This window comes from Cynocephalus volans, chromosome 11 (assembly GCF_027409185.1).
Source record: "Cynocephalus volans isolate mCynVol1 chromosome 11, mCynVol1.pri, whole genome shotgun sequence".
NCBI classification, from domain to species: Eukaryota; Metazoa; Chordata; class Mammalia; order Dermoptera; family Cynocephalidae; genus Cynocephalus; species Cynocephalus volans.
Genome location: NC_084470.1, coordinates 129,362,810 through 129,387,647, shown reverse-complemented (window position 1 = coordinate 129,387,647; position 24,838 = coordinate 129,362,810). Strand labels below are relative to the sequence as shown.

Here is a 24,838-nt window from a genome sequence, read left to right as displayed (position 1 = left end):
AGTTTAATTCTTATTTTTAAAACTTATTCGGTGATTAATATTATCTTAATTTAATGATGTGTAAAAAGTTGTCTGAAGGCTCCAAACTTAGAGGCAGCGACTTGTTATTGTTCTACGGTATCAACTTTTTCTTTTTTCTGTGAAAGCACATGATTCTGCTGGGTAGATTGTTGCCAGCCAGCCTACATTTTTTCAGGCCCCCTTTCAACCATGTATGGGTACACAAAAAAAATTCTAGCCTAAATTATGCATGCACATTCTGTGCTGTATCTTCCTTTGTAAGGATGGAGTTAGGATGTAAGAGCAAGAATAGAATAGCCATCTTGAACCATAAGATAGAAAACATGTTTTGAGAATGATAGAAAACAAAATATAAGAAAACTTAGTCCCCAACAGTATCAAGTACCATTCTTAGATACCCTACTCAGATATTTCTATTTGTTTAAGTTGCTATATTTTTGTGTATATTTGTATTTTATATTGTATGTGATGTAACTCTTTATTAAAACAGTCTGTATGATATGACTAACATAACACTGTTTATATATTTCTTGGTATATATTGCACTTTGGATAGTGAATTCAAGTAAGACTTACTCTGTTTTATGGTGATAGTCATGATTTACGAAGACACTTTGCTAGTAATGCTTAAGAAGAATACACAAAGAAATCAAACCTCAGTTTGACTTCCATTCTAGAAGTTATAATTTAAGAGCATATTAATAAACATGTGATTAAAAACGATAACATTTTATGTCGCTCAAATTAACTCTACATAATTATGGCACATTAAGAGACATATCCACATATTGGTTACAGCTACAATATGAGATAACATTTGTCAAAACCACCACCCAATTGTCTGAAACTGAAATACACACAACATCAACAAATACAGCAACTATTATAACAAATAAAACAAACAGTGAAATAAAAATGATTTCAGTGATGAATAAACTACATAATGGAAGTTGCATATAAGTAATGAAGACCCTTTATCTCGCACTGTTGTGTCCTTTGGCATAAGTGGCAAAATTTGCCTAGCTGCTTCCTTTGAAAATAAAAAGTATGCCAAAAATAGAAGTACTAGGCAGAAAGTAAAAGCCAATAGAAAGCCCACTATATATGAAGATTTGTTGGGATGAAGATGCCTCCAGAACAAAAGCACAGATAAATGTCATCATGTAAAAATAATCTGTCCTTCTTTTGTCATAACATTTCAATTACCTCTTTATTAAATTTACTTTAACAAACTCCCACATTATTGTTAGAAATCATTAATTTCACTTTTTGTACTTTTTTATGCATACCATATATGCATAAAATTTTTAATTTTAAGTACTTTTCCTTGAGTAAGATGAGAAAACTACTAAATTACCCAAATATACCAAATTAAGAATTTGTAGTGAATTTAAGAGAAGTCATTACTGTCAATATTTCATATTTATGCAGTTGGATATTTACTACATGAATCATAAAGATGATTTGTGAGAGATAAAAAGTCTAAAACACAAGATGGCACTGTGTAAACTTTACAGAGACATTTTATATTTAAAAGCATTAAAATATCTTAAAATATGGGTTTTTTTTTAAATATAAAGGTATTCAATAAAACATTGGAAATCCATTTCACAGAGATAATGGACACATACTACTGATGGAAAGTAGTTGTCATACTTGTATATCTATATTTGTATACATATGTCTCTAGCTATATTTATATATCTAGCTCAGTTGTACTATTGTGTGTGTTCCCTCTTCCTTTTTTATACTTTCTAATAAGCTTTTTTTCTTTCTCAATAGCGCCGAATCCTGGTCACACGACAATTACACATACTAAGACTCCTGCAAAAACAGACTTATTATACTGCCTTGTTTTCTGATTACCACACTTGTTTTCTTCATTAAGGATCTGCACAAATCCATTTGTGCTGTGCACCATTTTACCTTGGATTGCTCTATAATTATCACATTGTGACCTTCTGAAAGAAGAAATAACTGTTGTTGTTGTTGTTGTTGTTGTTGCTGTTTTTAATAAAGCAAAGTGCCAGGCCTTCTCCGCTGTCAGGAGATCTGCCCTTGCTTTCTGCCTGATCGCACATAACATGTCATGTAGATAAGATGAGGCAGAGGCAGAGGCACTAATGGGCAATGACAGATTCTCAACTGTGTTTCTGCTTTGAAAATGTGGGAGCATGAGGGCACCTGTATGTTAGTGGTTTGAAGAAAAAATTCTTGTTTGGCAACTATGGCATGCAGTACAACTTCCTGTGATTTGGCTGTTTACGACATTTGGGAAAACGTCAGAGTTGTAGTAAATACTAATACCAAACGATATATGCATTTTCTAGTTTTGTAAGGCCAAAGGAATGATTTTCCATTTACTTCTGTAGGTGATCTGTTACATTTTTTGGTGAATATTTATTTATTTTTTACCAACTGTTAATGAAAATGGTTTATAATATGGTTTTCTTTAGAAACTGCAACTAAACAAAATCTAATAATAATGTTGACATGTACAGTCTTACCAGGTGAAGATAAGGCATAGTAATGTAGATATTAAAATCAAAACTTGATTAAACATTGCAGACTGTGTACGCTGAATGGCTCTGTGTAGATCGTTCTAAAACAATACAGAAAAAGAGCATATTGTAAATTTAGACAAATACTAATACATTTATTACTATACATTAAATTTCAACTTTCCTGTGCATTCCCATTACATATACTTTAAATGGAGATAGCAGCATATTTTCATTTATGCCTAGATCTAACTATAACTTACTAAAGCGTTCATATTACAAAGATAATACTATAGGAAGACCACTAAAGCACTAAATTTCAGTTTACTTGCCTTACAGATACCTGCACACACGTTGCTCACATTCCCCAAAAACTCTCCATGGTAAGCATGATCTTTCCTGGAAAATTTCTAATTTCAGAAAAACTAGAAAATAATATGTTCAATTAAGGGGGAAGTAATAGCTGGGTGAAACTATAATCAAAGCTCATTATCAGGAATAATAATATAAATTAGGCTAGGCAATTTATCAAAAAAAAAAAAAAAATTAATTAGCACCAAACAAATTTTTTTCAAAGTTTAATTTCATATTAAAAGAAATGTGAATTCAAGATATACTTTTTACCTTTACAATTGACAGTAAAAAGATAATAATATTCAGTATTTTTTTAAGATGAAAAAAATGAGTACTCACATATGAATAATGCTCATGTAATTTGTTATAAATTTCTGGAAGGCGATTTGGTAATACAGGTCCAAACTAAGAAGTTGTCCTTTCTATATCATGCATCTATTCATTCAATAAGTATTTACTCAATAACATAGTTTCTAAAACTTAACCAACATGAAAATTCAGAGATGAGCACCAATATTTCTGTGTTCATCTTTATTATAAAATTATAGTATTTATTATGTAAAATGATGAACGCTCATTATTAATATAAAACATGCAATACAAAAATGGTTAAATAAATTGATCAATATCTATATAATAGATTTAGACACATCTATTACAAATTATTTAGAGAAGAATATTTAATAACATAGGAACTTGTCCACTACATACCAGAAAATGACAAAAAATTCAAATTATAAAACGGAATGTGAAACATAATTTCATGTATGATATGTGTGTGTGGTTTTGCATAGAAAAATATTAGAAAGATATAAATAATTACTAGTGTCTGGTCTATTTGGTACATTTACGGATTTCCATAATTTTTTACTTTATAGCTTTCTATTCACCAAAAATTTTTTATAATAAATTTTAATGGTCTTAAAATCAGTATAGCATGAAATAAATAATCTCAATAATTAAAAAAAAAAAATCTCAATGAGCCATTATTTTATCTTCCTCTCCCACACATTTAACCAGAACTACTATGAAATCAAATAACTAAGTTGACTGATTAGAATTTCACTTCTCTTCCCTTAGTTTCTTATGGCAGAGGTGTTAATAAGCAGAAAAGCAAATAAGAATTTAGCAGCCAGCAAGAGGAGGAGAAGCAAAATATAAAAATAAAATGGAAAATGAGTTATAGGTTAATACTGCAAAACAGTTCTTTTACTGTCAGTGACTGACTAATAGTTCCAGTCTTGGTTAGGTCTTTTCCAAGACCTAATAGCACAGTACAGTAATTAACAAAAGGTTTATTTTTTCCTGGTATATTTTCTTCATTAGCAATTTAGGCAATCTATGCTTAGTCAAACATTACTTCTTTGGAGCAATCAGGACAACCCAGTGTTTCTGTAAACCATTCCACAGGCCAACCTCTCCTACTCTTTGGCCATGTACTTTCATGAGATTTCAGTGGTTACTTCATGTAAATGTTTGGAAACAAGCATCCGGTTGTGAATACTCAAATGTTATCCAAATACAACTTTTGGCCAAAACTTTTGTCATAATGTCTGTTTAAAAGCCATTTAAACAAACAAGTTTGCTTCCAAACACGTATAATTTGCAATGCAGTAAAATTAGTAAGATTGAGCTCTTACTATGTTTATGCCAGATAGAAAACTGCACACATACACTATCTATATGTATGTATGTGTATGTGTGTGTATATATGTATGTATATATAATTTCATTTGAATCTCACTGCAACCTTGTAACGTAGGTGCTTTTACTTTCTTTTGTGCAAGTTAAATCATTTTGCCTATCAGAGTGTTTGGCATATAGTTGACCTGCATTAACATGTTTAGAATAAATGACTAAATAGTAAATGCCTTACAGCTCACTTATAAGTATTGAAGTCTATAGTAAATACATTTTTGTCATAGTTATAATTTATTCCTACCAAACAGAATCAGCTTTGGGCAAACCACAACTGTGACTGCCCTTTCTCCCTCCAAACATCCTACTCACACCCCAACCCACAACCCAACTCAACCAAACCTAAAAGGCTACCATCAAATGAGAGGCTTCCAACTCCCACTCAGGGCCTTACAAAACCTGAGAGATTTTCATGGAATCTGAGACTACCTACAATTAAGAGCAGTTTGACTAAATCACCTCCCTGAATCCTTAAAGCCAGGGGTTCCATTATACATCAACAGATTGCCTTGGAAAGGGAAGGTATTTGTATTCAGAGGATTAGCTAACTAGTTAAACCAGTTTGAATAGTGGTTAGGTTTTGGTTTGCTGACACTGAGACAATCTTAACCATTTTTCTTTAAAAGTAATAGGAAATTGGCAATATGGGCATTTTACAAGTTTCATTCAGATTAGGATACAGCACACTGGTCACTTAACATTGATTAACCTGCAAATTTGTATTATGAATCACATTAATTATTTAACAGTGTTTTACCAAAAAACTTCATTTTTACAAACATTTAAATAAAACGATTTACTCCCATGTTTACTGAAGCTCTATTTACAATAGCCAACCATTGGAACCTAACTAAATGCCCATCATCAGACGACTGGACAAGAAAAACGTGGTATACATATGCAATAGAATACTTGTCTGCCATAAAAAAGAAGGAAATTCTGCCACTCACAGCAACATGGATGAACTTGGAGAAAACTATGTTAAGTGAAATAATAAGGCAAAGAAAGAGAAATACTCCATGTCCTCACTTATATGTGGGAGCTAATAAAAAGAAACAAAGTTCTAAAAAAAAATGAATAGGAGAGTAAAGAAGATTGCCCTCTCTGATATGGGTGGGCCTCATCAAATTAGCTGAAGCTTGAATCAAACAAAAAGGCTGACTGACCTTCCCTTCACCTTCCCTCCTGCCTGACTGCCTTTGAGCTAAGACATCAGCTTTTCACTGCCTTTGACTCTGAACAGAAATGTCCGCTCTTTATGGTTCTTGAGGTTCCTGCCGTTGGACTGGAACTATACCATCAGCAATTCTGGTTCTCATGCCTTTAGACTCAGACTTGAACTTACATTATCAGCTGTCTTGAGTTTCCAGCTTTCTGACTACAGATTTCAGGAATTGTCAGCCTCTATAATTGCTTGAACTAACTCCTTATAATAAACCATTTTCTATATAAAAAATAAATAAATAAAACTATTTACTAAGATACTAAATTCAATTTAAATTAAATTCAGACTAAATTTTTAAAAGTTTTAAAATAAAACATTTGGAAATTTAATTATAACTCAATAAATTCCAATAGTATGAGTTTATATTTCATGGGAGAATAATACAGAATGAGAAAGTATATGACTAGACCCCAATCATCTTTCTTCTCTATATAATATAAACTTGGAAAGTAAGAAAGAAATAATGGATGGTTTAAAAATATTTTTGTATTTACACTTCACTTGTATACTTACAATCATATTTTCCAAGGCATGTTTGGCAAGCCAACAATTTAGAAAGACTGGGACAAATAGATTCCTTAAGGAAGGCCAGAATATCTGAAAAACAAACCCAAACTAAACTTTTATTTCAAAGCAAGAAATCATATCCAGCAGATTGAAAAGAAATATAAAACAAAAAAATTTATTACAATATAATGATTTAAAACATATGACAAATACTTTAAAATTATTATTAATGAAATGCAAGGAACAGATATGATCATTCATTCATTGTCTAAGGCTTTCTTAGAGAAATTATTATAGAAGTGGAAAGAAAATAATAAGCTCTCACCAAATGTCAGATATAACTATGCTAATTATATCATTAAGTCTTTTAGTGCCACAGTTTATAATAGCCATTCACTTTCTCTTTTCTATAAATTGAGGTGATAAGTACAAATGAGAAGAGAGGGCTCTCTCTTTTTATAACATTATCACATATTCAAGCATTTCAAGTGACACTGGGGAACTATTTCCAAGTGGAATTATATTTAGTTAGCCTGTCATTTAATCTAGTACCAGTTACTCCTCTACATAAATCACTCAAATTGAAATAATTGTCAGAAGTGGGCAACAGCCTCAGATAATATCTACTTATTTTCAAAAATTCCCAAATAAAATTCAAATAAAGTGTTAGAATGTATGATCCCAACAGACAGTATTAAACGGTATCCAATTGAGATTAAAACCTCATTTGCAAATGGGAAAGTGCTAGGTTACATATTTATGGGAATGCGGTTGAACAGGATTATCACGGAAATAATATTGCACAGTACTTTGGTAAAGAAGCAAATTGCTGGTTGTCTGGCTCTTGGCAACCCTCTTACTAAAGAGAAAATTGGACTTAGTAAATCTTCGTTAAACTAGAGATAAATATGTTCTCAGTATGAAAATTTTTTATAAATACTTAGTTCCAATGGTTTCCGTTCTTTAAAAAAATCAGCAGTATAAACAAGAAACAGAGCAAATAATTTGTAGAATTTGGGGACAATAATGACATTGTTCAAATGGCACCTCCAGAGCATATATTTCTAAAAAACATTTCATTTTGCTATTGCACTAAATCTCATTAATTTTCATTTAATTACACAATCCAGTTATCCAAATAATCTTACCATGATTCTGTCCAAAGTATAAATCCATTTATCTTTCTTACTATATTATTTAACAGTATGCAGATTTAAAGAATTTACTTATATCTAATGACAAATTTATTTTTTGTAAGATTCTTTTAGGACTTACTGAGACAATGAAGGGAACCGCATTAATTATTTCCAAGATGAAGGGTATTCGTAAAATCTGTTCCCAGATGTTTCCCTTCCAAGAAAAAAATGAATAAAATAAAAATCAATTATACTGAATCCTATTAAAGAGGGAAAAGACAGCACTCAGAATTTCTCTAGCAATAAGAGTGCTTACACTAGCAGGATACTGAACCATTACATAGAGATGTAGCAATTACTTTTAGAGATTATTTTTCTAAGTGTAATTGTGCTCTCCTAATTTTGTAGCAAGCTTAAGAAGTAAAACAAATATTCATAGTAATCCATGAATATTTCACATAACATTTCAATTACATGTCATTTCCATTTATAACACCTTAATTTTCTTCTTATAAGTTTTGCTTGAACCATTAAAAAAGTTTTATAACTGGTATCCAACTACGTTGGGTTTGTTTCTGATTTATCTTACATACTAAAGCCAGGCGATTCTTTCTAAAATGCCAAATTCTTATTGCCAACATAATAAAATTCAAGCCCATCATTATATTATATGAACTGTCACAATTTAAACGCTGGCTACTTTGGCTTGTAGTTTTGATATTCCTATCTGTGGAATATACTATAAAGCATATGTACTTCACAGGGCCTGGTTCTCCAAAGCCTTGCAGTTTCAAATATTGACCTTGCGGAGGACTAGAAATTTCCCTCAGGGTATAAGTCTCTGTTGCAAGATAAGGATTGTGGCACAGCAGGTTTCTGGCTCAAAGGCAGACTAGTTAGTAGATTGTTATGTAAAGATACTGAGAAATTGCTATAGGAAGGAATGTTTGCTAAGATCAAACTGTTGTTGATAGGACCACTTAATTGCCTTACTGGAATGTCATCTGGCTTGTTTCACTGAAAGTTACCAGCCAATACTGTTAACCTATAACCACATCTATGTCTCTTTCTGTAACTTTCTGGTCTGGAAAATAAATGCAGGAAGAGAACCCCAATTCTGCGTTAATTTCCCAAGGAAGGGGTGGCTCTTGCTTGAGTGTCCCAAAGGGAGATTAACCACTTCGGGGCTTCTCACTGCTCAGAAGAGATGGGCTTTGAGTAATCCTTTCATCTCTGTCACCTAGGGGAAGTGGGGTGACAAATCCATGGGGGGCGAAGCAACACAAAGCAACACCTGACTCCATCTTGAATTCCACCACAGATTCATCTACACTGAATTTTACACATTTCTCTGGACAAGCTAGGCTATTTCATATTTCTATAACTTTGCTCATATTTCTCCATCTGTTGAGAACGCCCCACTCCCATGCCTTCACCACTGATCTCCTTGGCAAGTGTCTGTAACATTTTACTGAATGTATTTCTTTATATGCCTGGTGGGGCTCACGTGTATGTAAATGAATAAATAAAACTCCCAAATATCTTACACATACCCTTCCCCTTCTTTGATATACTTGCTTTATTTTTTGAACTTAAGGATTTGTGTTTCTTTCCATTGGATCCAAATAGAAATATTTGAAAGAAGTCTATTGTTTAAAGCCTACGTGAATGTAGTTATACATGAATTATTAAGCTTGTAACCACAGAGTTCAACAGAAATTTTCTGGAGGAAAGGATTTCAAGAGTTCTTGTCTGTTTACTCACCTTAAGGAATTTCATCTGTCTTTACCTTATAATCAATTTATCCTCAACCATAAGCTGATGACCTCCAATTGTATCCATTGCCAAATCAATATTTTATCTCTGAGATGTTGACTCAGATCAACTGCCTAATCCACTGCTTCACATCAATGCCTCAAAAGCACTTTACGTGTAATATGCCTAAAAGCAAAATTTACAATTTGTGCCCTGACTGGTCTCCCAGTAACACAAACTAAAAGTCTTAGAGGAAATCGTTACATTTTCCTATCACATGCTGCGTACGCGTAATTTATCAACAAAACCTACTGATTCGTAAACAGATCTTGAGATTTTCTAGTTCTTATTCTAGCTCAATTCCCACTCTTTGACATGTTCAAGCCTTCTAATCAGCCTCTGTCCCTTCATTCTTGGTTCACTCCAGTTCACTCACTGCACTATTACAAATACCCTGCAACCTCATCCCATCCCATGCCCACTCGCTTTGAAACTCTTGAACTATTCGGATACATTCACAACAAAGACGAAATCCTATTACACCTACAAGGCACTGATTCATTTGGCTCTTGCTGACCTCTCTACCCTTATTTTAAAAGTTATTCCTTCTACAGACATTTTAGTCCATAGAATATGCCTTTGCATATAACTCTTTAAGATGCTTGGAAAATCTTCACCTTTCTTTCCAACTTCACTTTGCTTAGTTAACTCATACATGTCTTTCAGTTCTCAACTCAGAATCTTTTGAGTTTTTTGAAACTTCCTACACTCTCTCATCACACACCCTAGGCAAGATCTGACCCCCACATTAGGCTTTTTTGATTCTCCATCAATTTCTTTCATACCCCACACTATTCAATTTCTTGCCTTTTTTCTTAAGTTTGCATTTATATGTTTAATATATTACAACACTACATTTTAAACTCCATGAGGTTAGGGTCAGAAGCAGTGTAATTCAAGATTGTATGCTTTCTTCCCAGCACAGTGCTTGGCATTCTGAAATGGGTGTGTGTGTGTGTGAGTGTTCTGTGGCAAGTGAATGAACTTCCCACTGAGGACTAATTTTCATGATCTAAAATTATATAGTGGGACAATGTACTTATTGCTAAAAATAAAAGCATGTCTTTTCAGTTATATTCATTAGATTTAATTCCAAGATCTCAGGTTGTTTTATGAACTAAAAGATACATTCATAAATTATCTCTCTTAAAAATAGCAAATAAAAAATAAACATAGAAAGGATACATAAGTTTTATTGGCTATTAGGAAGTCCCAATAGGCCTACACAATAAAAATCCACAGGATAAATGCAATTATCATGAAAAAAGAGAGCATGCATCCATAGAATGTCACTGTGTAGAGAATTATAAAATAAAATCCAAAAGGCAGACACAATGCCTTTCAAAATTATACCAAATACTCCTTTCACTTAATCTTTTTTCATGAAGGAGATAAAAAGCATCAGTTTCCTTTTAAAAGTAATTTCTTGAAAAGAAAAAAAAAATAGTTTCTGGAGTAGCTTCATTTATTCTAAGTGTGTAGAACTCTCTATGTTCGTCTTCTTATTGAAAGAATTCAACAAAATATTAATAAATCTTAATCCAACCATTTTACATTTGGTAAAAACATATCATTTCTTAAAATCAATCAAAATGCAGGAAAATATGTGATTTTCTAAAATGTATGAGGCTTTTATTTTTATCACCGAAGAAAGTGGAGATTTGGAGCTATTATCTATGTAACTCTAAAATGCACTTTAAAAATTATATAATTGGGGGTTGGGAGGGAGGTCAGGGATAACTGGATGGGGGACACGGGGTTTAATTACAATTTGTAGTAATGGGCATGTTGCCAGTATGGATTGGTCCATCATATCTTACGCACGAGTGGTGACAATCGACTTTATATCTCACAAATATTCATAACCAATAAAAAAAAAAATGTTCTATGCAAACCCCCCCCATAATTAAAATGTTTAATTAAAAGGGCTGATAATTTGTCTTTTTTAATGAATTTAAAATACTGTGGTAACCACTAATAGCAGTCTTATTTTATATTTCTTTTTTTTTTTTTTTTTGTCTTTTTCGTGACGGGCACTCAGCCAGTGAGTGCACCGGCCATTCCTATATAGGATCTAAACCCCCGGGAGCGGAGCCACACTCCCAGCGCCGCACTCGCCTGAGTGCACCACGGGCTCGGCCCTTATTTTATATTTCTAAACAAAAACACAACAATATTTGATTTAACATTTCTAAGGCATGGTAAGCAGAATCAACAATATCTAGCAGCATCCAGGAGTCCTAGACTAAATCCTTTGTTCTTTTCCAGAAATAAGCCATCATGGTGTAAAATTTTCAAAATTGTTTCTATTTGTAAAGCGATTATAGGAAAAACAATTACAGATTTTACAAAAGGCATCTAGGTATGATGAATTTTGTTGGCAGAGGTTAGGAAATTGTGCTGGGGTTTGTTTTTCTTTCCTTTTAATTTAATGAATGTGTGTGTATAAATAGAATTCTATAGTGAAAGGAGTTGATACAGAATTAGAGGGTGTTCACGATGACAGAGGAGTAAGAACTTTAGTGCTGGGCAATTGCCATGGTTGTTTCACCAACCATCTGTAAACATGAATGGAATGATGATGATTGAAGCACAAACCTGTACCTGTGTATGAGAGGAGACAAAATAAGTTGATGTCTGAAATTTTAATTTATCTGCTACCCTCAACATGTACTTTAAGAGGTTCTGCTAATTTGTTTAACTCATCAATCTTTGGTTTTAAAAACTGCAGTCTACATGAGACTGTTTTAATTAAATGTAAACTATTTTAATTGTTAAAGATTAAGTCGTGCTTATTTTATAATGTCTAATTTCAAGAATTACAAAGTTTGCATAATATTGAACTAAATTTATTTATAAATATTGAATATATGAGGATACTGCAAAAAGTTCATGAGAAGATTTGCATTATCTTTTAATTCTATTTTCCACAAAGTTTTTGAAGTACCCTGGTTTATATGTTCTATGCATATAAACATATGTAAACAAATATAAGAACACCATTTGTTGGTTTGCGATTAATATTGATATTTCAGAACTGCAATATTAGGAATGGATACAATTGCTGATGCAATGCAATATCCATTTCTGCATGCCGGTCTTATTTTTTCTAAAAATTTAATTTGAGGAGAGGAGTACAATTTAGATTCTGCTATCCAAATTTGCATTATTTATAGGCCGTATAGAGTTACCAAATACTTTATTTATTCATTTCAAAAGATTACCCAACACTCTATTGAAGGTGTCAGAGGATGTGTTAGTCCGTTTTGTGTTGCTATAATAGAATTACCTGAGACTGGGTAATTTATAAAGAACAGAGGTTTATCTGGCTTACAATTCTGGGGCTGCTGCATCTGGCACGGGCCTCAGGCTGCTTCTACTCATGGTGGAAAGTGGCAGGCAGCCGGCAGGTACAAGCAGATCACATGACAAGAGGAATCAAGAGGGAGAAAAAGCAAGCAAGAGAGAGAGAGTGCCAGGGTCTTTTTAAGCAACGAGCTCTCCCAGGAACTAATAGAGCGAGAACTCACTCATTAATCCCCCTGCCCCAGGGAGAGCATTAATCCATTCATGAGGGATCCGCCCCCATGACTCAATCAGTTTCCAACACTGCCACAATGGGGATCAAATTTCCACGTGAGTTTGGAGGGGACAACACATCCAAACTCCATCATTCTGCCCCTGGCCCCCCAAAACTCTTGTCACTCTCACATACAAAATACAATCATTCCATCCCAACAGTCCCAAAAGTCTTAGCTTGCTGCAGCACCAACTTAAAAGTCAAAGTCCAAAGTCTCCTCTGAGACCAAAAGCAAAAATCCTTCCAGCTGTGAACCTGTAAGTCAAAACCAAATTTATCTACTGCCAAGATACAATGGTGTACACGTTCCCATTCCAAAGGGAGGGATAGACCAGAAGAAAGGAGAAACAGGCCCCAAACAAGTCCAAAACCCAGCAGGGCAGACATTATGTATTAAAGCTCTAAAATAATGTTCTTTGACTCCAAGTCCTGCATCCTGGGCACAACTGGGCACCTGGGCCCCCAAAGCATCAGGTAGCCTCATTTCCACAGCTCTGCCAGGTGCAGCCCAGTGGGCTGCGCTGGTGCCTGCAACTTTTTCAGGCAGGTGTTCCACTCTGGTAGCTCTTATGGAGTCTGGGGTCTCTACGGTGGTCCCACTGCCTTGGCTCTACTAGACATTTCCCTGGTAGGGGCTCCCTGTGGGGGCTCCCCCTACTTCCTTGCTTGGCATTGGCCTAGTAGATGGCCTCTGTGGTGGCTCCGCCCCTGTGGCAGGTCTCTGCCTTTTCCATACATCCTCCGGAATCTGGGTGGAGGCTGCCACGCCTCCACTACTCTCACATCCTGCCAGCCTGCAGACTTAACATGATGTGGACGCCACCGAGGTTTCAGGCCTCTACCACACTTGGGGCTGCTCCAGCCGGAGCAGCTGGGATGCGGGGAGCAGGATCCTGAGGGCAGCTACACCACAGGTCTGTCCTCCAGGATAACTCAGTCCTTCTAGGCCTCAGGGTCTGTGATGGGTCTTCCAGACTTCTCAAATTCCTGCAGGGCTTTCCTCTCATTTTCTCCACTATTAGCATCTGGCTGTCTCACCGCCAAGATAATGTCTTTAGCAAACAGTTTATCTGCTTCACCCTTGCATTGTTCTCTGGCTCTCTGCTTCTTTACTGCATGGCCAGGCTGCAAAGTTTCCAAATCTTTATGCTGTACTTCCCTTTTAAATTCTGGCTTTACATCATGCCTTTGATGCCATAGCTCAGAGTAGTCTGGTAGACGTAGCCATGCAGCATTCTTAATGCTTTGCTGCTTAGAAATTTCTTTGGCCAAATGCTCTGGTTCACAACTCTTAAGTTCCAACTTCCACAAAGTCCAAGGGCATGGACACAATGCAGCCAGTTTCCTTGCTATGGTGTAGCATGGGTTATCTTTTGTCCAGTTCCCAATGATTTATTTGGCTTACAATTCTGGGACAGCTGCATCTGGCATGGGCCTCAGGCTGCTTCTACTCATGGTGGAAAGTGGCAGCAGCTGGTGAGTACAAGCACATTACATGGCGAGAGGAAGCAAGAGAGGAAGCAAGAGAGAGAGAGGTGGTGCCAGGGTCTTTTAAGCAACGAGCTCTTGCAGGAACTAATAGAGCGAGAACTCACTCATTAATCCCCCCTCCCCCAGGGAGAACATTAATCCATTCATGAGGGATCTGCCCCCATGACTCAATCAGTTTCCAACACTGCCACATTGGAGATCAAATTTCCACATGAGTTTTGGTGGGGATGACACATCCAAACTCCATCAGAAGAGTTCGTGAATTTGACTAGATTAATGAGAGAAAAAGTAATGAACAGTGTAACCTATCCTGCTGTCCTGTGGCTCCTTTTCATTATGTTTCCTTTGTAACACACTGGACTTAACTAACATCTACCTCCCACCCATCTAAGCCATTAATGTTTATGAGGTTCAGAATGGAAATATTATATGTCATCTAGCTTGGCATGCAAGGTGTTGTAATGTTCTGCTCTCATTTTATAAATGATAAGATGTAATTAATTATGAATATCATCATAACATTGTAACAGAAAACTATCTTGAATCTGTGTGTGTTTCTTTAATGACTTTTAAAATTAAGGCTAAGAGTTCTGTTAACAAAACACCAAAGTTAATTTCGTATTACTTTCAAGCTAGAAGTTGTAGAAAATACATCCACAATTGCTGATTAATATTTTGGCCATGTTATATTTCTGTATACTCTCATATCAGTGGAAGAGATACAATTAACTTATCCAAAAAAAACCACATGCCTAAACTAACATTTTTAATATATCCTTCTTACCTATTACAGTCAGCATTCATCACATACTTGCATACTAACAAACTTTGAAGATGAAATTTGGGACATAAATTTGTAAGATTTTTATTTTGTTTTGTTTTTCTAGGTATCCAAAATACAGATTTGTCAACCAGGGTATATTTATAGTGCATCTATTTTGACAAGGAGATATACTAATAAGCCATTAAGAGACCCTTCCTCAATACCTTAGTCTATAATGCTTCTATTAATCTAGTACTTTCTAATTCATTTAGGGGTGTGTGACTACCAGGTATAAACTCTTTCAGTTCTCTTCTCCAGTTTCAATATTTTCCTTCACATACCACTTTCCATCTTCTGTAATCTCAGAGACGGGCGACTTTCCATTTCTAGTCATTATACTTATTTCTCTCTTCCCCTCTGCCCTCTCTCTTTAAACACTGTACCATGTTTTCCACCATTAGGCAGTCATCCCTATTTCATTCCACTAATCGTAGTATGCTCCTGCTACAGACAATCAACATTCTTCATTTAAAAATTCTTACTCTCAGTTGAAACTCATCTCTTGTAGATGAATAGCAAATGATCTTCTGATTTCTAAACTCAATGGCCTTTTCTTAAACTTTTTACACGTTTTACTTCACATGCATTCATATAATACTTTTGTTCCTTAGACATTTCTAACATCCTATTTCTTCTCATAAAAGCAACCCATCTATATTTTTTCTCTTTTTTTTGTTTTGCTTTTGTTTTTATTGAAACATAATTGGTTGTACATATCTGTGGGGTACCACATTGAATATCAATACCTATGTGCAATATGTGATACGCAAATCAGGATAATTAGTATATTCAACATTACACTTGTAATCATTTTTTGTGGCCCTTTACCAATTTCTCACTAAACCACCCCTCACTCCCACTTCTGATAACCTCAGTTCTGTTCTCTCCTTTTTAAAGTTCAACATATTATTGTGATTGTTGTACCTATCTTTCTTTCTTTTTAATTTTATTTGTTTATTTTTTTTTAGCCTCCACTTAAGAGAGACGACATGCAGTATTTTTCTTTCCGCGCCTGGCTTATTTCACTTTACATAATTTTCTTTAAGTTCATCCATGTTGCTGTGAATGGGAGAATTTTACTCATTTTTATAGCAGAGTAGCATTCCATTGTGTATACATACCACATTTTCCTTATGCAGTTGTCCATTGATGGACATTCAGGTTGGTTCCACATCTTGGCTATGGTAAATAGAGCTGAGATAAACATAAGAGTGCAGGTATCCCCTTGACATGGTAATTTCCATTCCTTTGGGCATATACCCAGAAATGGGATTGCTTGATCTTATGGCAGTTCTATCTGCAACTGGAAGACTGGAGCCACACAGGTGGCTGGAAAACAGGATCCCTGCAGGCATCCAGTGCTGTTTGGGAAACATGGGTCATCTGGTGGGGTGCACTGAACAGAATGAACTCCAAGCAGGGAGAAGGGCCATGGCTCTGGGACTAGACAATGGCACAGACAACCGTGTTGGGGGTGGGGAGGGCTGGGGCAGGAGCAGGAGGAGGGGTTGCTCTGGGAAGTGTTCACGAAAGAGCAGATTCTTTTCCCTCCAAGGAAGAATTCCTCCTGGCTGATCCGGGTTTGGGAGACGTGGCAGTGGGTGAAGCCTCTACACCACCCTGCGTGGTTTTCATGCAGCACAGGGTGTTCACCAGGCACCCGCTGCCCTCGCACCCCCCATGCTCTCCCCTGTTCTTAGCTGGCCTTCCCTAGCTCTGGTCCCTTTCTGTGGGAGGATCGTGCACTGGGTACCTCTTCTCTGCCGTCTTCCATCTATATTTTTTGGAAGCCTTCTTTTTTTTCTTTCTGCACTTTTTTATTTGCCAATTGTACCTTCTTAGACATTGGTGTTATATTTCTTTAGAGGGCAATAATGAGAATTAAAAAAAAAAAAAAATTGAACCAGAGAAAAGGCGAAATCGTTTGTAAAAACTACTTGCTCTAAATTTAGAATTAAAAAATAGTCTGAAAAATGTTATCCTCAAAACTCTATGTTTTAAATGTGAGAAAGAAGTTGATATTCTAGATAAGAGTTCCCCTAAACATCATCTTGATATACTTGTGGACACAGTGGATGAAAAATTGTTAACAAAATTAGTGATGATTACGACACTCACTCCACAATTCTAACGACTTTCTAACCTCTGTGTCTATTTCTCTGTCTTCTCTGATTGCTCTGTTCTTCCTCCAAAACCTACAATATAAACATCTCCATGATCATGAGCCTTAGCTTCTATCTTGGTGATTTTCTTCCCTTTGTGATAGACTCTCATGGCTTCCTTTACCATTTTTGTAAAAATGAATGTAAAATCTTAATAAGTCTGCCTCTCCTGAGAGTTCCAGATCCTCATTTTCAATTGCCTGCATGTCATGCCTATCTGTTTGTCCACCTGCACCTTAAATTCATCACCTCCAAAGCCAATTCCACCATTCCATCTATTTGGATCCCAATCTGATTTTTTTTTCTTTACATGAACCTTAGCTTTACTGCCATATTTCCAGTCATTCAGACTCAGAATATCTTAAAATGGTATCATTTCCCTCTCCTCACCTATCTCAACCAATCAGTTGATGATTTCTTTAACTTTTACTTTCATAATTAATCTGCCATCAAATACGGCAATTTCTTTCAGTTAGCCAAAACTTCACTATTAGTTTTCCTTTCATACTGCAACTTGTCTAAACTGAGCACATGGCCTACACTGTGATCTCTTTGACCTGTGCTGCACAGAAGATTTGAACTAACAGTTCTAAAACTGAATTTTGATTATAGAATTCTGATATTCATCCCCTATCAACCTCCCATTACATGTTGCTATCCAATGCCCTCATATTCTAACCAAACTTAAATACTGAGAAAGGGGAACTCTTCTATGCTGTTGGTGGGACTGTAAGTTAGTCAGTCACTATGGAAAACAGTATGGAGGTTCCTCAAATAACTATAACTACAGATGGATCTACCGTACTATCCAGCAATTCCACTTCTGGGTATATGCCCAAAGGAATGGAAACCATCATGTCAGTGACGGGATTTCTGCACTCCCATGTTCATCACAGCTCTATTTACAATAGCCAAGATATGGAACGAACCTAAATGTCCATTGACAGATGATAACTATTAAGGAAAATGTGGTATATATACACAATGGAATACTACTCTGCCATAAAAAAAAAAAAAAATGAAATTCTGCCATTTGCAGCAACATAAATGAACTTAAAGAAAATTATGTTTAGTGAAATAAGCCAGGCACAGAGGGAAAAATACCACATGTCCCCACTCATAAGTGGGAGCTAAGAGAGAAAGAAGGAAGGAAAGAAAGACCACAGTGGTGCCTTGGACTTGCAGAGGGAGAGGGCACACCTACGGGTTCTGGGGGTGGGGGGAAGGGGATATGAGGAGAAGGTAGGTGGAGGACACAGGGAATAATTGTGATTTGTGGTTGTGGGTATGCTGATAGTATTGCTCTGATCATCACATCTTGGGTACAGGTGCTAATGGTCAGCTCTGTTCCCCATTAGTATGTATACTCAATATAAATAAATAAATAAATCCATATAACAATATTATTTCTCCAATTTTATATGCACATTTCTTCCCTTATGCTTTTGCTAATTCTATCAATCCTTATTGTCCTGTCTTTTCACCTTGCCTTGCTGAAATCACCATGACTCCAATTCTCTGAAGTCTGTCAAGCATTTCCTTTTCATCCCACGAGATGACCTCTCTCCATGAACTCCCATAGTACTTTCTCTGCACCTCATATTCTGCTTTACTTTTATTATCTGTAAAATTTCACCCTGCTTATTCCCCTGTCTAGTTTGTAGACTCATTGAGAAAAGAGCTATGCAAAGTATGAAGCTCAATAAATAACTGTTAAACTATGTTTGCCAAAGGAAACTTCACCAAAAATTAAGACGGTTTATTAAAATAATTCTGAACAGACATGCTTTTGCTCCCTCAATATTTCTTGAGGAAGAAAAAAAGTTGGAGGAAAAGGCCATGAAAAAAGCTGAGAACAAATAAAACCCGACTCTTCTACTTGCCTCGGTATAAACTCACACAAAATGAGTATGGAATCCCATAGGAATTAGTGACTTAAGTTACACCAAAGAGAACATTACTATATTACTACAGCTTTTAATCACATACTTTGGAGGTTCAAAATAATTAAAGTGCCTTCAGAAGGGCCCGCCTTATCTCCAAGTATAAATTATAACCAGAGAAAGACTCAGTAAACACTAGCAATGTGTTCTATGAACAGAAAACTGCTAATTAATATAACTTACCTTATAGCTGAGATAACCAAGTAGTAGTGTTTCAAACAGACTTATCAATGCCACTGAAACCTAAAATATAAATGGCAACTTAATGAGAAAACACAATAAAACTAAAATATATATTCACAATCATGCTATTAACTTTTTATAAAAGTATCTGCATGCACACATATGTCTGTGTGTAAGTATATACTGGTATGATATATACACATATGATGTAGGAGGTAGTAGGTGGCACTTTAACTTCTAGAAACAGGTGGCAGGCTGCAGGCCATAGTTTTCTGTCCGCACACTACAGCTTAGTTTTTATAACTTCTAATTGTTCTTAATAAACCTTTTTCATTTATTATACCAAATGTAAAGGTGTGATTAGAGTAGTCAGACTTGCTGAAGTTTACAGGATGTGTAAAGAATAGTTTCTTTTGTGTGTATGCTCCTAACACACATAATCACACACAACTGCCTCACCACAAATAACCTCCCATTCTCACCAACACCACCACCATGTCCACCAAAGTCATCATTTTTTTTCGGAAAAAAAACAAAATAAATGAATACAAGCTTCAAGTTGAATACATGTAATCCTATCATCCACCTCAAACAAAATCAAAGGACAATATCCTTGAATACTGAATAAAACATACCATATCAGCACATCAAGATACTTTCACATTTTATTTTAATAAACTTCATAACCACTTTCCCTTTTGCAAATGGAAGTGCTAGTCCTGCATCCTCCTAGACAAGCTTCTATCTTTCTCTATATGTAGAATTTCTTTTGTTTAACTACCAAAAAACTATCATTGCAACATAAAAAGTAACTAGAAAAGATATCAAAATTATTCTGATATATACTCTAAGCACTTTAGTATAGATGAATAGAATCAAAAAAGCAAACATAAACAGGAAATGACTCAAATAACAAGTATATCTGTTTACTGATTTTTGAGGTTTAAGACAATTCGACTGAGAAAGGCAGACGCATTTGAGTTTTAAATAGTCTCCTGATAGAATGAAAACTTTGAATATAAATGAATTTTAAAACATGAGAACAATAAAAAACAGATGAATGCATAGTAGTAGAAGTAAAATAGGTGATGCATCCAGTAGCCAGGCATTATTATGATAGAAAACTTAAATCTCTTTAATTTTTTTGCACAAGTCTTCTAAATCACAACCATTCATGCTTTTTTCTAGAAGTACACAGTGCTAGATAATCTTTAGAACATTTTTAGCATAAATTACTCGAAGTACTATTTGTTATGAGTATTATTATTTTAAAATATAATTATTAGATAAAAGCAGTTTAAATAGATCAAAATATATTCCAAGACACATATGAGCATTTGTAAAAATATTAATTTATTTTAAATGTGTACTTTATTGAAAAATAATATAGGAATCTAGTTCAGAGATTAAAAGGCTATATTTTTAATGCACACATATTTGAAAAGATTATTCTTAAATTAATGTGACATTGAAATAAAAGTCTAAAAAAATGTAAAATCAAATTGACTTCAGCAAAAGAACTATCTAGACATATTAAAATTTGATTTCCTAGTTCTGACCATAATGCATACATCCTTAAAATGCTTTATCACACGCACAATATATAGACCTCACAATCATTAGGACTTTAAAAGGCAAACCAAACTTTGATTTAAAAGTACAAGTATTTTAAAGATTATTCATACTTAAAACTTTTCCATTTCCTCCAGACTCAATTGTCTTCTAACCTCCAATTCTTTTTTATGTTAGTGATTCTGTTTTTCCAAATAATTTGTATTTCTTAAAAAAGAACGGAAAATAAGAAGAATCTTTAGGAAGTAAATAGAAGTAGAGGAGATAAAAACTTGTAAAAGGTTTTCTGCGCATGAAATCTAATAGAAAAAGGAACGAAGAAGAGGCACAGGGGGTTCTAGAAAATACCTCGACAATGTAATTCAGACATGTTCTTCTCTCATATTTTCATATTCTTCCTTAAAGACTCCTTTTATGCCAGGTTATACATTTGTTTTATTTACAAAATTATCTACTTAGGCACAAAGCTCGTACTATTGGTGAATGAGTCATTCATTCATGTGGAGTGTACTAACATTAATAAAGCAAATGTATTTCACAGGGCCTAGCTTCCAAAGCCCTGTAGTTTCAGGTATAATCTAACTTTTTAAAATTACATATAGAAATGTTAAGCTTGCAAAAGACAGGAAACTTTCCCCAGGCTAAAGTCTCTGTTGTACATAAAGAATTGTAACACAGCAAAATTGCTGGCTCAAGGACAGATCTCCTTGGTTAACTTAGTGATATGTTAAGAAAGTTGCTTGTTATGTAAAAATACTAAGGAAATTGCTGTACGAAAAGACAGCAATTTGCTAAGAACAAGCTTTTGTTGGTGGATTGACTTAACCTTTTACAAACTGCATTATGGAATGTCACTTTGTTTATTTCACTGATGTTACTAGTTTCCATTGTTAAAACTATACTTAGCCATAATTCTGCCCATATCCTTGTATTCTTTGTAATGATTAAATCAACTGAATTTTCTTGTGAAACTTCCTTGTCTTTACAATAAAAGAGAGAGGCTAACTTTGAATCACGGCTGTCACATTCAGTTTTCTCCTACTAATGGGGAAATTAATGAAGTGCAGTCCTTCTGGGCCTCTCATGCATACACAGTGCTTTAAGTAATCGTGTAATTCTTGTTTTTTGTCTCTGTTACACAGGGGGAAGTGTAACATATTCATTTAACAATTATTTATTGATATTCTACCATATTTCAGACACTGAGGATATAAGGTAAACAAACATGGTTATGGGCTTCTGATTAATTTCAAAGGAATTATATAACAGGAATACCTAATGTAGTTTAGACAAACATGAGGAATCTTAAAACATTGGTTTACTTTGCTTTTTTGAACACTCTGAAAAGCTCTCTGAAGTCTAATCCTGATCAACAGGCAATTCTCAAAAGGTAGAATGAAGTGCTCAGGCAAATGTAAAGAAATAAAAATTTTAGTCTAAGATATGCATGAAGATTAATTGAGCAGGAAGACAGAATCATTTTGAATATCAACAGTTTTCTCTCCATTTGTATTTCTCCATGAGATATGAATGAACCCAGAAATACAGGAATAAAACAAAATTGTACATAACCTGTAAGCCCCATAAAGGTAGACTCCTGTTCACCCAGAAGATATGAGACCTATGACAAGAATGATAAGATGTTAGTTTCAAAAACATGAAAAATCCATTCACTTTTAATATTGAAATAAAGTTTGAAATATTTAAATAATGCTAACATAAAAAGGACAATGAAATATCAAATTAAAATTAGGAAAAATTTATGCCGTATTGTTTCAGTATTCTTCTTGCTAATATTCATTTCTCTTCTATCATAAAACATTTTTAATTTCATTTTTGGTCATTGTTAATAGTGAATGAAAATACAGTGGGTCATTATTTAAAGAATAATATAGCATGACAGGAAAACCTCAAATCCTTTACTAGTTCAATTCTCCATTGCAAAGTCACAAAAGGGTCTTCTATAAATTCCAAGATTTTGTTATTTTTAAAGGTGTTAATGTTTGGGCAACACAAATTCAACAGTGTAAATAATCAGAATAGAGTCAGTAACTCAGAAGATAGAACATAATAATATTTCAGATTTGGATTTTTACAAACTACAAATATTTAACAAAACCTGTGACTAAGGTTAGCATAGAATATTATGTGAGACAAGGAGTAATCGTCCTTAAATATTTCCTGAAAGCAGTATCATTTCTGATGTTAAAAATTCTATACTCTGCAAAGAACACCATATCACTTTCAATGTCCCACTAATAATAATTTTTCACTATTTATACCCTACCCTTATCTAAATCATTTGGTATACAGTTGATTCAAATGGGAGTCATTCACAGCAATATACCCTACTTGAAAAAAGATAAAAATAGTTACATTACCTTGCCCCCAAAATGCAAATAAAAATCCCAGAACACAAACAAAACACAACCCACTCACTCTTTATAGTTATGAAAATTAAGCGGAGTCCCATAAAGTATTAAGTGTATTTTTAAATACTTAACTCATTTTCTCTTTGGTAATATGTTAAAAATAACAAAGAACAATAAGCTCCTCAAAGTTCTTCTTTTAAAAAGAATGACAAAACATTTAAAAAACCTTTCAAAGAAATTACCTAGCATATTACACTAAAGTTCTCTGGGGTTCAACAATGTCACATCTACCTGGCTAACTAACATCTTCAATTGCTCCAAATCAAACCTGTGACCTTTCTTCCCAAATCTGGTCCTCTTTCAGTTTTTCACATCTCAGTGAATGGCACCAAATTCCATTGTGTGTGGCTACCCAAAAACTTGGGTATTGTCTTACCTTTCACATCTCAGTGAATGGCACCAAATTCCATTGTGTGTGGCTACCCAAAAACTTGGGTATCGTCTTAGACACTTTCCTCTCCTGCATCTGTAAATACTTAATCTATTCAATTCCTCCTACCAAATATCTACAGAATTTGTCTATTTTCTTCATCTCCACCACCAAAACCACTTTAATCTAAGCTATGATTTTTCACAATTGGATTCTTGGAAAAACCTACAGATGGGGGACTCTACACCTCCTTTTGCCTTCTACAATTTTTCTCCAAATTGTGTAGAAGAATAAAACTAGACCCTTAACCATATACCAAAATCAACTCAAAATAGATTAAAGACTTAATATAATAAGTGAACCTATAAAACTCCTAGAAGAAAATGCAGGGGAAACACTCCAGGATATAGGGCTGGGCAAAGACTTTTTGAATAAGACCTCAGAAGCACAGGCAACAAAAGAAAAGACAAACAAATGGGATTATATCAAACTAAAAAGCTTCTGCACAGCAAAGGAAACAGTCAACAGAGTGAAAAGACAACCTACTGAATGGGAGAAAATATTTTCAGCCTATGCATCTGATAAGGGATTAATATCCAGAATATACAAGGAACTCCAACAACTTCATAGTAAAAAATAAATAAATAATTCAATTAAAAAATAGGCAAAGGAGCTGAATAGACATTTCACAAAAGAAGACATATAAATGGCCAACAGGTACATGAAAAAGTCATCTCATCCCAGTTAGACAGGCTACTATCAAAAGAACAGAACAACAAATGCTGGTGAGGATGCAGAGAAAAGGAAACTCTTACCCACTGTTGGTGAGACTGTAAACTAGTACAGCCATTATGGAAAACAGTATGGAGACTTCTCAAACAATTATAGATAGAATTACCATGTGATTCAGCAATCACACTACTGGGTACATACTCAAAGGAATGGAAATCATCATGTTGAAGAGATACCTGCACTCCCATGTTTATCACAGCTCTGTTTACAATAGCTAAGATATGGAACCAACCT

The 24,838-nt window shown here is 34.7% G+C and overlaps 1 protein-coding gene across 3 annotated transcripts in view; it reads right to left on the bottom strand.

Annotated features, from left to right (window-relative positions):
• KCNT2 (potassium sodium-activated channel subfamily T member 2) overlaps positions 1-24,838 on the bottom strand; it is a 388,988-nt gene that overhangs the window by 260,013 nt on the left and 104,137 nt on the right. For all 3 annotated transcript variants that reach the window (XM_063114556.1, XM_063114557.1, XM_063114558.1), the window contains exons 4-8: positions 22,583-22,631; positions 19,439-19,498; positions 7,581-7,655; positions 6,312-6,395; positions 2,528-2,622 (exon numbers count right to left, since the gene is read on the bottom strand). In XM_063114556.1, coding sequence (XP_062970626.1) covers positions 2,528-2,622; positions 6,312-6,395; positions 7,581-7,655; positions 19,439-19,498; positions 22,583-22,631 — 363 coding nt within the window. The remainder of the gene's footprint in view (positions 1-2,527; positions 2,623-6,311; positions 6,396-7,580; positions 7,656-19,438; positions 19,499-22,582; positions 22,632-24,838) is intronic.